Source organism: Triturus cristatus, chromosome 1_2, assembly GCF_964204655.1.
Source record: "Triturus cristatus chromosome 1_2, aTriCri1.1, whole genome shotgun sequence".
In the NCBI taxonomy this organism is placed as follows: domain Eukaryota; kingdom Metazoa; phylum Chordata; class Amphibia; order Caudata; family Salamandridae; genus Triturus; species Triturus cristatus.
Genome location: NC_140580.1, coordinates 222,528,217 through 222,546,147, shown reverse-complemented (window position 1 = coordinate 222,546,147; position 17,931 = coordinate 222,528,217). Strand labels below are relative to the sequence as shown.

General features: G+C 42.9%; 1 protein-coding gene across 10 annotated transcripts in view; it reads left to right on the top strand.

Moving 5' to 3' along the window:
- SEC24C (SEC24 homolog C, COPII component) overlaps nt 1-17,931 on the top strand; it is a 1,178,749-nt gene that overhangs the window by 682,815 nt on the left and 478,003 nt on the right. For all 10 annotated transcript variants that reach the window (XM_085603503.1, XM_085603507.1, XM_085603502.1 and 7 more), the window contains one exon: nt 12,974-13,090. In XM_085603503.1, coding sequence (XP_085459629.1) covers nt 12,974-13,090 — 117 coding nt within the window. The remainder of the gene's footprint in view (nt 1-12,973; nt 13,091-17,931) is intronic.

The following is a 17,931-nucleotide window of genomic DNA, read 5'->3' as shown; positions in this document are numbered from 1 at the left end:
TTCTACACCAGCTCTGCATAATGTCTACAAAACGCACCTTACACATGTCTCCACAGGGCCGGCTCTAGGGCAAAGTGGCTGGTGCCACAGCACTGGGCGTTGACATGGGGGAGGTGCAGTTTTCTCAAGTATATGATAGAATTAAAAGCACCTGCTACAGCGTTCCTTGCCTTGCCAATTTACCAGCAAAAAATAAAATATCAAGAAACTCTGGTGATTAATGGAGACAGATTGAGTTTTGTCTAATAGAAGTTTACTTTTGACTCATAAGGTAGTGCAAAGGGTTTATGCTGGAAAGCACATGCACCATGAAGATCACAACGTGCATGTAAAGTAAATAGTTCAGTGAGGTATTGTTTTTGTCGGAGAGATCCTTTTATTACTTGCAGTTTATAAGGGATAACTCTTAACCCCTTGTCCCTGGTGGCAAGCCAGTAAGGTAATTTTCCATTGATGTCCCCACGTTCGTAGGCCTGTCTGGGCGAGACCATCCAGCACTGGCAGGCCTCATCCATTGCCAATTGCCAGAGCACTGTTCTATCAAGCTCGGGTAGTCTATGTAGTGTCTCAAGGCCGCTTATACTGCTCTGTCTTTCGAGTAGCAAGATCTGGGTCTTCAACTCCCTGATCTGGCTATACTTGGCCTTTTCAGCCTGCTTTAGATGTGATCTGGCTAGCCCCGTGATCGTGAACTTGGCAGCTGCCCACAGTGTGCCCTTGGATGCCTCCGAGCCCTTCATCTCAGAGTGCGCTTGGAGCACATTGCAGAGGTACTAGGCAAACTGGTCGTCCGCCAGACGGGCCTTCTATGTGGCGCTGGAGACCCAAAGTGGAAGGCTTCTGCGGAGTGGTTTGAAATCACTTCTGAGAGAAAAGTCACAGCAGATGTTTGGATCATGTCAGTCACCAGTAAAAGTAGAAGATCAATGTGTGATGATGATGTTATGACGGATACCGAGGGATGGATATACACCCTGGCATCCTCTTACAAGGTCCCCCATGTGTCACAGAGGTCCAAAGAGTCCTTCCAGGCATTCAACTGTGTCAACGGCAGATTATGGTGTTGCATGGGAGGGCCTGAGGAGTAAGTTCAGGGTGAAGGACCGCATTGAAATCCCCTCCTACGATCGTAATATCTGGAGGGAAACCCTTCACTACAGTGATGAGATTGCACAGCGTGGGGGCGGGCGCTTGGTGGGGTGTGTATGCACTCAGGAAATTAAGCGGCTTCACCTCAAGTAAGCCTTCAATGCCTATATACCAACCATGCGGGTCTTGCTGTATGTTTGATACCAGCAATGGGAAGGATTTGTGTATAAGGATAGCTACCCCCCTAGAGCCTCAAACATGGCCAGCGTGAAATGCAGGAGAGGGCACTTTTGGCACCCAGGAGGTATGTTTCTTACAACAACAGCACTGCCGGGTGCATCCTTTTAGCATATCAGAGAACTGCTTCTCTCTTGATAGGAACCATGAGGCCGTAGACATTCCAGGTCATGAGTGGGAAGTCCGTCAGTGGCAATGATAATTAAAGTGCTAGATGTGAACGTCAGTGCAGGTTTGTTGCTCTGGTGAGACCTGATGGGGTCATGTTGGTGTTATAGCTGTGGGTGTCTGTGCAGTCAGTCCGGTGCATACATTGCCCTAAACCAAAGCAGAAAAACAGTACCCTTCTACTCCACACTTTCTCCCCAGAAGTATCTGTCACCCCCAACTTCCCTTTGAGATAAAAACTAAAAACAAATCTGTAGTCTAATATTCGGCATTAGAGTTGGACCTCCTACTAAATAGGATATCTGTATGTGGATTTAGGGACTAGTTCCTTAGGATCCTGATTGGCCCTCCGGCACAGGACTTGAAATGTTCATATTAACATTGTAACTGTGTTCTCAAAAACCCCAACAATAAAGTGAATTTGGATAAAAAGCAGGATTAGCTGAAGGTATCACACATCAATAAGACTCCTTGTAGCTAGGAATATGTTGATCTGTAGAAAGTCTTGTGTTCTGTTTCCACTACTGTTCTGTGTGCAAGGTGACAGCACACTTTCCGCAGGTACCTGTCCCTACGCCTTGCATTGAATGTTTAAAGCCTGAGGTGTTTGATGGTTGAACTGCTATCAATGCTGACTTGTTAGAACAAAAGTGGTCTGATTTATCAAACGGATTTGCTAATTCTGAACCTGTGAGTAAATGTGATAGAACATATTGGCAAAATGTTGTTTGACCCAGCCATTTCACAAACACGAGCAAAGATCTAGTATGATTTTAATATTCCCTTGTTCTCCACAGCGTATAAAATATTTAGATCAGACCAAAAATATGCTTCTAAACCCTGCACAATTACTTTAAGCACACAAAACTGAAGGAAACAAAAGGAAGAAGAAACTATTTTAATGAAATCCCTGACAACAAAACTTAAGAAGAATATTCTTAGACCAGTCTTTCTAGCTCCTACATTGTATAATAAAGTTATGTTGAGCTGGCCCTTCCAGGCGGAAATAAAAATGAATCATTTTTCTCACTTTTCTTTCTTCGAATGGAATTTTTGGTTTTGGGTCTGGTGTTTATCAGGTTTTTATATGTTTACACTGATGAGGGCTGTTTCCCCTTCTGTGGGGTATTATCGGTTATTGCAGGTTTAATCCCAAAGCAGAATGGCCTAGTACTGTTCTTCAACTTGAAAGAAGTAACCAGTACAGGTGACGAAGAACATACCTGTGCCTTATGTTAACTGATTCCACACCATAGAGAAATTAAAAATTAAGACTGAAAACGTTGCTTCTTTTGTAGATCGCTTTGGACTTCAAGCATAGGTGTACACAAATTATTTTTAGAAGAGATTTTGTTTTTTAGTGTGTTTTATAGGGATTTTCCTCTATTTATGGCAGTGGACTATTTTATGTACTGCTGTCCATGACATTGATACCATTGTGCAGGCAAGCACACAGGTTGCAATTTATATTTCCCATTCAATGACCACAAAACTAGATGTGAGCTGTTCTGGTTTGAAACTTGACATTGAAAGAAACTGAAAAGAGAAACTGTCCCGCAACACAGTACTGGAAATATCTAGTCCAAGAGTTTTCCAGCCTAAGAACTGAGTTCTTTAGATTTGGATTTCAGTTTAAGTTTTGGTTCTGATGTTGAAACTACTGACATTGCACAGATGAACAATTCTCAAATTCAGTGGAAAAGGAAGCTGCACTTGTGGCTCCACCTTTCAGTGTAAAAATCTTATGCATTCAGTGCCTCACTCTGACAAGATTTCAGATTAAAAAGATTCCAGCAAAACATTTTCAAAACGTGCTAAGTCTTTTAAATTTGTTGACTTTTAAAGCATGTGTATTTTTGCTGTTTAAACAAAGTTCCTTGGTACCGAATGGGCAATGGAGTTAAGGTGATATCAGATCCTGAAGAAAAATGAAGATACAAATAAAGTTTAAAAAAAATCCAACATGAAAAAGGTGATTTACTTTGATGTTTGTCATTGAAATTAACGTGCACGTTTTCAGCTATAAAAAGATTTTGCAACATTTATGGTCTCAAATGATGACCCATAACAGGATAAATTGTTTGTTGAAGCACCAAAGTGTTACATCTTGCCAAAAACCCTAGCCTAGTCTGTAAAGTCGTGGGAAAAAAAGAGCCAGAAATGGTTAAGTATTGTTTCCTTGTGTTATTTCTGTTACCACATCACACACAAAGTGGAAGATAAAACCTTCAGAGGCTTTTTAAGAACCTGGTGGTAGAGAAGCAGATGAGGGAAAATAGAAATGGGAAGACCTTAGAATTCAACAACCAAACCTTAAAGTGATCAAGAGGGGCACCACGTGTATTACCATGTGATTATATTTTGCAATACTAAATAGTTACGGGGGTCCATCTGGATGAGAAAGTAGACTAATCTTGTTAAAGGCTATGCATTTGTCCAAGAGCAGCTATTATTTACTAATGTAGCCTACTGCCTTTCATCAAAGGATATTTTTTTTAATCCAGCATCTGCAAAGGTGGTAATGCTACAGATCTGGAAGAAATCGACTGCATCCTCACATGATTCAATATTCATATATTATTATTTAGTGCCAGACTTGTTAATGCTGTGGCAAAGTCACTTCAAGCCAGTTAACAGAACTGGCCCACTTCCTTACAAATAAGAGACTAAAAGCAGATGCAAAGAAAATTGAGAAAGCTGGAGCAACACAGTAGCATATTTCTAATTTTGCTCAATTATTTGGCATATATGGGCACCAGCAGTGGAAAAAGATTGAGATCCTACAAACCTTTCCATATAAACTCAATCATTGGACCAATGCTGTTGTTTTGGTGACAGAGGCCATTTCAAATACATGTCTTAAATCCTATTTAGAAGCTGAAAATCTAATCCCGATTTAGCTGATGGCTTTTAGAGGATAAGCCTGACTCAGCATTTCAGGCTTCAGGCCTGGCATACAGCATTCCATTAGATGGACAGCCTCCGTTTTTTCACCCTTTGAAGTAAACTCTGGGAAGGAAGAAAAAGAACAACGTGACTGCTAACGTCGGGTAGAAAGTGGCCAAATAAAGAATACTGGTAACAAAAACAACATTATAAAAGTGAGAGTTGGGTACTCCTTTTCATAAGGAACAAAACCAACTTAATTAAAATAAACTATGGAGTTTGATGAAAAGGAATTAAGTGCTAAACTAAAAAAGCGCCTATGGTGATGTATGTAAACTGCTGCATGGTCACCTGCCGCTTCACCTCAGCGTTTCTCACATTGATGATTTCATGGTCCAACTTGGTTCCCTGCAGCAAGTGTCCTATCCTGAATAATTATGCCATGCATTTTTAAACTGTTTGCCAATATTATCAAATAGCAGTCTCCCCAGCCAGTACAAGGGTCTCCACTTGATACCTGATCTGGGACTCTGGGTAACTGTGCTTGAACTAATCAGAATATGTGGTGCTTAATTTTCTGTGTCTCCCAGACTCATAAAATGGAAATTTTGAAATTGTATATTAATGGAAGACCTGCATCTCTAGTGAATGTGTTGTCTGTCAATCCTTACCAACTAGATTACCTGCTGCAGAAGCATATGTTAAAGAGGTGGAGCACATGCTCTCTCTATGGCCCTAGACGTAGACATCACTATTGGGAAAGTCAAATACAAACAGAGAAGGATAGCTCTGAATTTGAAACCAGGCAGACCATCAACTGTGAAAGAGAAGATCAGTCTGTGGTTAGTATAGTCTTCCGCCGGTTCTGCAAAGTCTGGCAGTCAAAAGACACTGTTGTCTCCACCTCTGTGTATTTGATGCAAGCGGCTCATCTGCCCACATTTTCACAGATCATTACACTGACCTAGACAAACCCTTCAACCTTTATTTACATAAGCAGCAAATAATATTTCAAAAAGGTTGATGCCAATCATTTGGCACATAACAGAGTCAACAGAATGGGGGAATTGCACATACTGATGTGTTTAAATATGATAGAAGTTAGGAATGTTGTAGGAAAGCTGTTGTATGACGCAACAACATGGACACACTTTTTATGTGCTAAACAAAATAAGTGTTATGAAATGATATGTTAGGGCTGAGAACAATGTCCTCCCCTTTTGGGCTTATAGACAGATTAATATGCTTACAATGTTTGATTGAATGAAACTTTATTTTTGTGTTTTAAGGCTATTATAGTGAGGGTCTGGCTTGAATGAGCAGTGGAAGTGTGTTTGGGTGAAGGCGTACTAAGATAGGAGAACTGGAATTCAAAAACTGAGTGGGGCAACCTTGGTGAAGTTAGGGGTATTGATTTAGCAAATCTTAGTTACCGGTGGAGGCATGGCAAGTTAAGACATCGGAGAGGTAGTTTGGGTCAGTGCCAAGGGTGACTTTGAAGAGTGTGGTAGAAGTTTGTAAAATGCCCTTTTTGATACAGGTTGTCTTTGTAGCATTTTCCACTAAGCTATTTTCAGCTCACAAGTTCTGTTGTGACTCCTGCCTTTTCTATCAGCTATCAAGGCACTTGACACAAGGCCATATACGGGGACGTAGGTCACTCAGATAGCCCATTTGTTGAAGTTTGGTCACTATTGAGGACCAAGTGATGAATTTTAGTCATTATTAAGGATCATTTTCCTTCTTGTCAGTGGTGGGTTTTCTGCTATACCTGGTGCTATATTTATACTCCCTAGCACACAATCAAGGCTACCTTGGCTCCAGTATTGAGGTGGTCACGAGAACTAATAAGTGATATGATATGAAACTTACATTGCGCACAGATACTCCAGGGAGTGTCCCGGCGAGGCACACAGTCTGCCAAACAAAACAGTTTTTCAGCTTTTCTAAACAGCCCTGTATCGCTTATAGCGCACAATTCCAAGGGGGGCTGATTCTAAACTACTGCACCCAAAAAAGTGAGTTATCTACCTCCTGCTCTCTGTCTCTAGATCCTAGGTGTGCGTGCCACAAATTTATTGGTAGAGCGTAGCTGGGTTGTAAAAGCTAAATCCGGTAAGTAGGTGGGTCCTTTGCCATAAAGGGCAGCATGAACCAGCAAACACAAGGAGATGATGGACGGAGCGCTGAAACTTTTCAGACACTCGCCTCCAGTTACAAATCTGGGTTGAATCAGCGCCTTAGACTTTAATTTCACTCTCCCCCAAATGGGCAGCCAGTGGAGATCCCAAAGATATGCGGCCTGTCTTGGGAGATTAAAGCGGTACAAAAGGGGGTGGTGATGGACGGAGCATCAGAACCAATCAAACACTCACACCCAGTCAACAGATCTGGGTTTGATCCATCACCGTTCTTTAGCCCACTCTGCCACCCCAGTTCAGACATGGCCATATGCAAATCAGTCTGACCCTGTGCCTCATGGGAACAGTCCAGCCCGAACTGCCAAGCCATGCCTTCCCTGGACCGGAAACAAGCTTCCTAGGACCGGTTTCTGGCATTTCAGCCGTCTTCAACCAGGCTTGCTTGAATCCAGTGGCAAAGTGAGCAAGGGACTCACGTCTGAGCATACCCTGCCAACTTATGGCGAACAAAGCGGTACAAAAGGGGGTGGTGATGGACGGAGCATCAGAACCAATCAAACACTCACACCCAGTCAACAGATCTGGGTTTGATCCATCACCGTTCTTTAGCCCACTCTGCCACCCCAGTTCAGACATGGCCATATGCAAATCAGTCTGACCCTTTGCCTCATGGGAACAGTCCAGCCCGAACGGCCAAGCCATGCCTTCCCGGGACCGGAAACGAGCTTCCTAGGACCGGTTTCTGGCATTTCAGCCGTCTTCAACCAGGCTTGCTTGGATCCAGTGGCAAAGTGAGCAAGGGACTCACGTCTGAGCATACCCTGCCAACTTATGGCGAACAAAGCGGTACAAAAGGGGGTGGTGATGGACGGAGCATCAGAACCAATCAAACACTCACACCCAGTCAACAGATCTGGGTTTGATTCATCACCGTTCTTTAGCCCACTCTGCCACCCCAGTTCAGACATGGCCTTGGGAGATTAAGCAAAAGTCGAGCTGTTGCATTCTGGATTACCTGAAGTTTATCCAGGAGATATTCCGGAAGGCCCAGATAAAGGGCATTGCCATAGTCAATACGAGACGTGATCAATGCCTTAATGTCTGTTTTCTTTGCATGGAACGATAAGAGCGGCAGAGATTTCTTTAGAGATCTCATGACTACAAAACAGGTTCCAGCTAGCCTGTTAATTTTGCGGCCCAATGACAGTGTATTATCAAACCAAATCCCCAAATTGTTTACCACATCTCTTTGGGGATCAGGCGTGGGTGCATTGTCTGGCCAAAAAGTAGCCAGAACTGTGAGGGGAACTCCCCAAAGAGGACGATTTCAGTTTTATCCTCATTACATTTCAATTGCGCTTTTGCTAACCTGTGAAAGACTGGTGAGACAGGTTTTAACATGAGAGCTCTTCAGTTCTGTTCCCTTGTTCAATGAGAAGAGCAACTGTGTGTCATTCGCATAGGAGATCACTTTCTCTCCTAATTTTTCTGCTAGCTGGATCAAAGGAGTGAGATAAATATTTAAAAGTGTAGGGCTCAACACTGATCCCTGAGAGACCTCTTTATCCACCTTTTGGGGACTTGCAGAGCAGGGATGAATCCAGATTTGTTGGCTTCTGTTTTCTAAGAAGGATTTTATCCAGCTCCAGGCTTGTCCTGTCACTCTATCTCCTGAAGATGACTTAAAAGAAGAGCATTTGGGACCGTGTCGCACGCTGATGACAGATCCAATAATATATAAGTGCAGCTACACCCCCAGCGATCAGGGTACTGCTAATAATGCAGATACCTCTACTAGAGCCAGTTCTTTGATGTGCTGGACCCTGAAGGCTGATTCACTTGGGTGGAAAAGCCCATTTATAGCCTCCACATAATTCGACAGTTGTCTATTTACCTGATTCTCCAATATCTTGGAGAATGCGGGCAACAGGGAAATGGGCCTGTAGTTAGATGGGGTGGCTGTATCTACTGTTTGCTTTTTTAAAAGGGGTAGAATCATTATCCGTTTCCAAATGGTAGGAGCCGTCGCTGTTCCTAGAGATGCATTAAGAATCTTATTGACCAATGAATTAATGATATTTTCCCCGACAGCTAGCAGTTCAGGGGTGCATGGGTCATTCGGGGAACCTGACTTTATAGTTTTGAGAGCCATAAGAGACCATTCCAAAGAGATGGCTTCGAAGAAGCTCAGTTTTTAATTGCTTATTGAACTCCTTACTTGGAGTTTCTACATCAGTAGCTGATATTCTACCTAATCCTAGGCTTTTCTGAATGCTTTGGACTTTGGATGTTAAAAAAACTTGCCAGTTTTTCACACCATTCATCCAAGGCCCCTTTGGAGTGTGTGCAGGCAGATGGGGATATAAAGCTCTTAAGGATCGCGAAAATCTCCTTTGAGCTATTTCCTAGTTTTCCAATTCTATCCTCGTAATACATTTGTTTAGCTTTCGTTATGGCCACATAATAGTTCTTTTGTGCTTTTTTAAAGGTTTCTTCATCCACTGAAATATATTCCCTCTATTTACGTTCCAGGGCCTTTGAACTTTTTTTTTACAATTTGAGATTGGACGAAAACCAGAGTTTTGAGCGCATGCCTCTGGATACCATCACTGGAGGACAGGGGCCAATTCCTCTGTGGTATTTCCGATCCAGTTGTTAGATTTTATTCCATCATCCTCCATTATGTCTAAAAGCTCTGGAGTGTTCCTGCAGAACCTTAAAAAATTCAGGAGGATTGATCTTATTAAAAGCTTGCACCCTATGGATTCGCCCATTAAGTATCTGATCCAATTTTACAGAGAGCTGCCAAGAGAACCTAATCGGAGAGTGATCCGACCAAATCAAAGGTAGTGGGTCTTTAATAAGCAAAGCCACTTTGGAACAGACTTGGTCCAATATGACTCCCTTGACTTTTTTTATCTAGGTGCAAGTTAAAATCGATTGATGGACTTTTTGAATTCGATGGCCTCGCCATCACTTAGTTTATCTATGTGTAAGTTAACATCACCTAAGAACATAAAGTGAGAGTATCTATGGGCAAGGTGTGTAATGGCATTGCCCAATGATTTAAAAAAAGGATCCTGCTGGACCTGGTGGCCTATACACCAAAACTCTTGCGACTAAATGCTAATGTGAAAGGTTAATATAGAAACCCATTGTTTCTGCTCCCATTAGCTAATTAATCTTTTTACACTGACAAACCCTTTCTTCCTTCACAATGACCGCTATTCCGCCTCCCCTCCTTCTGGTCCATCCTTAAAATATTAAAAGCCTTGGGTATGGCCATGGCAATGAATGGGTTCGAGGCTTCAGAGAGCCAGGTTTCCCTAATACACAGCAAATTGAGACTCCCCTCATCTAACAGATCAAAGATGTTCTGCACATGTTTTTTTATGGAGCGCACGTTGACTAAGGCAGCCCTGACCGCGAACATGCCAGTTACCAATGTCCTGGATTGAGTCTTTTTTTGACCATCCCTGGAGAACTGGAAGTTTCATTCAGGGCAACAAGTATTTAGTCCCGCCAGTGGGGCTTAGCGCTCCTTTACGTATTTAATGGTTGGTGCAAGATGCAGAAGCTCTTCTCTGCTGTATTAAATAATGGTCTCAACGTGTGGAGACAACCGGGCAGGGTGGCTGGCACTGGACGCTGACCGGCGTAGACAGACTTGACTCAGGCGCCCCTTCTGCGCGTGTCGGCAAGGCATGTCTTTTTTAACATGAGCCCCTATGATGACTAGAGCACACACAAACCAAAAATGGCGTCCAACCCGGAAGACTCGTTCCTCCCTTTAACAAGTGTGAGCTCTCTTTCCCCACTTAACGGCCACAACAGAAAATCAAATTTAAAGTGGAAATAGATTTGATTTATTTCATTAAAAAGTATAAAAAGCCTAAGAACACGTACAAGAAATAAGACTGGTTACATTTAAGGAACTTAAAAGTGAAAAGTGCAGTGCGATACCGAGAACGTATACTGGGGACCTTCAGCTCCAGACCCAGTTAAATATATGTACGGCTATCGCTCCACTATTGAGGAATGCCACTCCTTCAGTTACCCAACATTTTAAGGGGAGTGTATATTCAGTGGCCTGAGGAAACTGTACGGTCCATTGGCTGGGTTGCACTGAAACACATTGACACCTTCTAGTCGATCTGACAGACTCTTATCAACTGCAATATTTGGAAGCTTTACAGAAGAAAATGGCTATTGTATATCCTTTTGTGATTCTTGCCGTACTTCTGTTTGTGATTGTTTATTTTTTGGTATTTAACAAAGAGGAAATATTGATGATATAAACTTTATATACCGAAAAGGGATGGAAGCTTGACAAACAGTTTATTTGTACTTTCATTCTCTGATAATGTTGTTTCTCCTTTTTAATTAATTAAACGGACAATGTTTGTGTTTGGTGTTTGTATTGGATGGCGGGAGGGGTTGACATTGAGCAATGTGTAATGTAGGTAACAATTTACACCTGTTTTACTAGGACACTTAGAGCATGTAAATTACTTCACCTAAAGCTTAGTTTTAATATGTAATACATGATTGGATAGCATGTCAATAAATTAATGTAATTTTGAATCCTTGTGTGGTTGACTCTGTATTATCTACTAAATGGCATTTGCTTTGTCAAAAGTGAGCAACCTGCAGGTCCTATCTGCAGTAGAACCTTATTAGATTTTCCATTCTCATAGAGTGGTAATAAGAACCCAGCCTTCCTTGCTACCAAAAGTAGTTTCGGACTTTCATATTAATTAACCAGACTATTACGTTTCTAATCAATCAACATCTGCGGTACGTGCCTAAAACTGTTGGTATCAGAGAGTTCTTCATTTCGGTTAGATAAAACAAAGGATATAAGCAAGACAAAACGCTTTTTTATTAACTAAAGTCAGATTAGACAAGGCATGGCCACATCCAAGCGATCTGTAGCCAAAGGGATGGTTTCTTTTGTTACATTATGCTGTCAGAGAACAACCCTCCTCTACCTGGCAAACCTAGAGCTCATTCGACCAGAGAAAAAGCCGCTACTACAGCTTTGGATCAGACATGTACTAATAACAGACGTATAAAGCAGCTACATGGAAATCACTACACACATTCACAAAGCCTTAGTGCTTGCATTCTGATGCTCAGACATATGATAGAATGGGTGAGGAAGTCTAGACAAATCTATTTGAACAGGGTATCTATTCCTCTGTTATCTCATATACACCTAATTCGGTACTTTGCAAGCAGTTCCTTTTCTGCTATCCAACAGCCGTTATTTGAAGGAGGTTTGGTTAGGTTGCTATTCTATCGTTTAGACTATCATTGAAGATCCTGTAGTGCAGAAGAAAGGGTTACTTTAATTGGAGTCCTGGTTCTTCATCCTAGTAATCTTCATTGAAGTCCTAAACAGCCCACCCCTGCAGGGTAAAGTTGGGCATGGGAAAGCAAATGCATAATGCAAAACATATTTACCTAACTTACCCATAAATAAAACTTTCCGAGGTAATTCCAGTAGGGCGCACTATGGGTAGAAGAACCTTCTAGACTCGTAAGGGGTAGAACACTTTTTCTTAATTTTACAATGCAACCTATCAGGCTGCATTTTTTTTCTTTTTGTCATATACTTTCACCTCACTGAACATTAAATGCCAAAATGCAGACATGAAAACGCTGTCACAGGGAGTAGCTTGTCATGAAGATAGATGAACATTTACGCCCAATGTAAATTTTAAATTAACAATACATAGATGGGGTCAGAATACTTTCTCGGGAGATCGTGCGCTTCACAAATACACACAACATAGCACAGAATTATTCTTTTTTTTTTACTTCAGTGGAGATTTGTATGATACAAACTAGTACTGCAAGTAACATTTTGTCATATAGTTCACTTTTAAGTAAAGTGGTTAGGCGTTCTTTATATCTGTGACTAATCCCACAGTTTCTAGTGCAATTGAATACTGACATGATAAACGCAATAATGACTACTCAGACTCATTTGTGGAAATCTTTTTGCTGCCAATCATGGGTATGTGAATTTCACAGTATTGTTGTTTTAATAACCACCTATCAAAAAAGCATATCCACAATATGACCACTACCATTTTGTTAGGGGAAGTATATGCAGGAAAGAATAGATTTACTATTTCTTTTAACTCCATCTAATCACCTTGATGACATGTTGATAGTCGATACAACATATATAACCCATTTGGCAGATTGATATGAAAATCATATTATTGTGTTGTAAGACTGGGTTTGTTCATAATGTTGATTGTTGAAAATAATTGTTATCCAAAAGGCTGCTATTACTTTTGTTTTTAATTTGAACATCATAATACATGTGCAGTGGCCTAATGATGTTGCTCATGTCGGGTTACTGTTTGTCATTGTGGTCACTCAAAGAAGTGTTATTTCAAGATCAATTACATAAATAAATGTCTTTATTCTATCGATAGGCAGCAGACTGTGCAGGGAAGCTGTTTATTTTCCACACCTCATTGCCAATTGCTGAGGCACCAGGCAAGCTCAAGAACCGAGATGACAAGAAGTTGATTGGTACTGATAAAGAGAAGGTAATGTATTGAAATCAGGTGTAAATTATCCTTGTTTCCAGATTTGCAACAAAACGGAGTGATGTATCTCAACCACACAATTTATTTGTCCATCATTAATTTTATTGTAGTCCCTGCTAATCTCCGAATGATAAGCTTCAATTCGAGATGATCAGGGATAATTGGTTGCTTCTGTGACCAATGGGGGCAAAAGTCATTTAGGTTCAGGTACCTGCCTTATTGCAACAATATTTAGAATATAGGTGTAGGAAAGTGGCTTATGTGGTGTGGGTGCGCGATCTCACCATGTAATCATATCACAATCTCTATCGTGCCCAGTTAGGTTTTTAATCAAACTACTTTTAGCTTAGTCTTGGATATTGTGGCACAAAGCAGCTGGGCTTAGTCAAAGGAGTTAGTAAACATGTTGTTTCCAGTTATGTAAAACCATAACAATTTACCAAAACAATATAAAAGTTTACCATAGTGAAAACCAGCGTGTCTCAGGAAAAAAGTTTCATCTGAGGCAGATAGGTTGAAACATTGATTCCTCATTCAATGGACTGATAATCCTGTACCACCTATTTAAGACCATCCAGAAGTACAGCTAGTGAGTTGGCTGGAAGTTGGCCTATCCAAGTGATGTTTGTCCAAGCCAAATAGTAACACTATTCCTAAACAAGTATTCAGTGGCTCGACTGCTGTTCACCACCATATACATAAATGACATTATTTACTGAGGGTGAAGTCTGCATTCATCAACAATTGGATCCAGCTTAAAAAAAGAGCAATATGCTTTAAATATTTGAACGATTCTTGAAATCACAGTATAGACAACACATTTGCAGCTTAGTCTGATGTGTAGCGTTTCAGCCGCTGTTCATCAACACATACATAAGGTGTATTAATTACTGAGAATCTACTTGACCTTCAGTAACAGTTGAGGCCAACTAGGTTAAGTGCATTTAACTTTAAATGTTAGTACTATTCTAAAATAGCTGTACAGTCAAGACATTCGCAACTAGTCCAGTTGAATGTGCGCTGTGCTTTAAATGTTAATTCTGCTCTTAAAATACCAATAGAGACCCAACATTCGCAACTTAGTTCAGGAATATCACTCTTGTTAATAAGCAAGTGGATCTCCTTCATATACTAAACAATCCTAAGAGGTAATTTTGAGTAGTCCCCAGCTAAAATGCATTTGTTACGAAAAACCTAATCAGCAGACAGTAACAACTGAAACAGCTTGATAAAGTGCCCTGTGCATTAGGCAGAAAAGAATATTCTTAAAATGGTCACAAAAAAAAGAGCATTGCAACTTTATCTGGAAACTGAACTTGTGTTCATCATCTTATAGACTTCCCTAAGAATCTTCAAAAACCTAGATGAAAGCTGGGCATTCTCCCCACTCAGGCACATTGTTATTGTTGTTTTGCATTTCCTTATTCCTAAGTGGAGAAACACTGGATATAGCCAGTAACACATTAGATCCTTTAAACTGCTCCAAAGGCACACAAAATGCAACAGAGATTCTTGTTTATAGCCACAGTCTGCATTTGCGGGCAGAAGATCTTTTAAAGCGACAATATTTGTATGCTTTTAGTAGAGTGAATCCACATCTCAGTCTCACTAGCTCTTTTTTATGGGCTAAGCTCATGTGGCTGCATAGATAAGGGCCTTCCCAATTTTATTGATAAAAAGTTGCACAAAAATCTGCATGTGCCTTCAGTGCTAGTTCATGCTGACCTTAATTGCCAGATTTTATTTTTGCATTTTTAGCACAGATTTTTGCACACAGCTTCAGCAGTAGCTTTTGGTCAACGATACCATGGGAACCTAAGAAATCTATTGAACCTTTCACATGGGCCTCTCATTGGAACTTTTTATCATGAATGCTTAACCTTATCAGTTCCTTTAATGATCTCGTCGGTGCACCCTTGAGCTTGACATAGTATCCAGGAACCTTGCTTTGACCATGATTGAATGCTCAGAGTCTAAATTCAAGTCTTATTTGAGAGGAAGGAGTGGTGTCAGGCAGCTGAAATAGTCCTCTATAACTACGGGTATGGGCTTTATCCAACCAAGTAGATAGGGGGTTCTTGAATATCAACGAGCCGTAGGCCAGAGTTAGCATAAATTTAGCATAAGTACTTCAACAGATTGCAGTAAGGTCTGGGCCCCTTTTTTTGCAGTTTTTTTTTTATTATTTTTTTTTTTTTAAAAACCTTTATTTATGTCAGTCTGGAACACAGCTATTCAGCCGACATCCCGGAGGTTCGGCAGCCAAGTAAGGACAACACATGGAAGTGTCCATAGCTCTGGTACAGGAAAAGACAAAGGTTCCTTTTTTAGAACAACCTAAAATAAATAACACAAGCAAGGCAGTGTACACAATAAACACGTGCAAGTTCCCGGTGGGGGCGCAGCCCCATTCTCAAACACAGAACAAAACCACCGGTCGGGTGGATGAGGGAGAAGCAGAGGCACTAGCAATCTAACATATTATCATCATAGAAATCCCAAGTTGGAAGTGAGGCTAGGGGGAAAGGTGCTCCTCCAACGGTTCAGTGGCCGGGGGCAGACATATATCCCCCCTATACTGGTTCCATCGCCCCCATATCTTATGCCATTTCTTAGGCCGCCCCCGGGCACAGTACGCCGTCTTCTCCCTAAACATGCTCCAGTCCATATTTTCCATCCATGCTTCCACAGCGGGAGGTCTCTGAGAACCCCACAGTCGCGCAATATCACGCTTCGCCACCATTTTTCCCAGGGTCACCCATTGAGTCTGCGCAGCATCATAGTCAGTAGGACCCCAGACATTCAAAAGACAGCGCCGTGCCTCTGGCAACAGTGCAAAGCCCGTGATCTCCTGCATCACTACATGAATTTGCTTCCAGAACCCCGCAATCACACCACATTCCCATATGATATGTAAGAAGGTGCCCACCATCCCGCAGCCCCTCTTACACAAGCCATCCTCGGAGAAACCCATATGAATCAGTCGGGGGCCCGTGATATAGACTCTATGAAGTATCTTAAGCTGCACTAGCCTTAGCCGTGCCGGGATCGCGACCTCCTTAGGAGAGGAAATGGCATACTGCCAGTCCTCATCATCCAGTTCAAGACCGTCCCTAGTCCACTGATCACGCACCCCGAGGAGGAGGTTGGTCCGGACATTAACAAGCTTCTTATAGATTAAGGAGATTGTACTCTCCGGCATATGGCCATCCAGAATCCGATCCTCCAAAGGAGAGGACTCGGCCACAGCCTCCCCCTCGACGAGGACGGACCGCAGAGCGTGGCGCACCTGTGCATACCGGAAATATTCCGTAGCCTCCAGATCGTACTGCGTCCGTAGCTCATCAAACGATTTCACTCGTCCCTTAACCAGAAGATCCTCCACTCTGGAAATCCCAATCAGGTCCCATTTCTGGAACCCCTTCGTGTGCCAAAGTTTCCCCAACACATCGGAATCAAACAACGGAGTGGCGCGGGTAAGCCTATCCTTCCAACCCAACGAGTTCGTAACAGCCTTCCACACGTGCACCGCCGTCTTGGTCGGTCTCGTGAGGGACCCATCCATCGACCTGGAGTAGAGTGCTCTAAAGTAATTACCCCCGCGCAGCAACCATCGGTCCATAGCAAAGCCGGGGCTCAGCGCCGGTCCGTAGACGCAGTGGTTGATAGCGCTTAACTGGGTGGCCCAATAGTATCGCCTGATGTCAGGAAGCGCGATACCCCCATCGTACCACGGAAGGGTCAGTTTTGCAATAGCTATACGTGGTCGGCCCTCCCACAGCAGCGAGCGCTGGAGGCTCTCAACCTCCCGAAAATAGCTGGCCGGGACCAGCTCCAGAGTATTCTGCAGGGCATAAAGAAAGCGGGGAAGAGACATCATTTTGAACAGCGCGGCCCGGCCCAGGAGGGAAAGCGGCAGCCGCCGCCAACCCGCCACATCCCGCCGCAAGCGCGTCAATGGAGGGAGCAGGTTTCTCTCATACCGAACAATCGGATCGGTGGAGATATAGATCCCTAGATACAAAAAGCCATCCCGGGCGATCTGGATCGAGCAATTCCGCGGGAGAACAGGGACGTCTCCACACAGGGCGTACAGATACGACTTACCCCAGTTAATGGTGAGACCCGAGTTCCTACCAAAAGAGGCCAAAACGTCACAGACTACTATGAGAGACTTCCTAGGGGAGGTGAGGTATAGCAAAATGTCGTTGGCATAAAGAGAGATGCGGTCCTCATGATCTGGTGACCATCGGATCCCCCTTATGTCCGGGTGCCATCTTATCCATGCCGCCAGCGGTTCAAGGGCAAGAGCAAACAACAACGGCGACAGGGGACAACCCTGCCTGGTGCCCCTCCCCAGCTCGAACGGGCAGGACGCCCTACCATTGACCGCGACTTTGGCCAACGGTCCTTCATATAGTAATCTCACCCAGCCAACAAAGCCAGGCCCAAAGCCGAATTTTGCAAGTGCAGCCCACAGATATGCCCACTCTACCGTGTCAAAGGCCATCGTGGCGTCAAGTGCGGCCACAACGGTCGACTCCTGCAGCGTCCCCCGTCCGTGCAGGCACGCCGTGGATGCGCCTAAGGTTCAACGCAGTGTTACGATGCGGGATGAAACCGGATTGGTCCGGGTGAATCAGATCCCCAATCACCCTAATCAAGCGGTTGGCCAGTATTTTAGCAAGGATTTTCGGCTCGGCATTAAGTAGCGAAATCGGCCTAAAGGAGCTGCATTTATTTCTGGGCTTGCCATCTTTGTGTATGACCACAATTGTCGCCAGACGTTGGTCAAAGGGAAGGCATCCCATTTCCCGCGCCTCCACGAACATAGCTCGCAG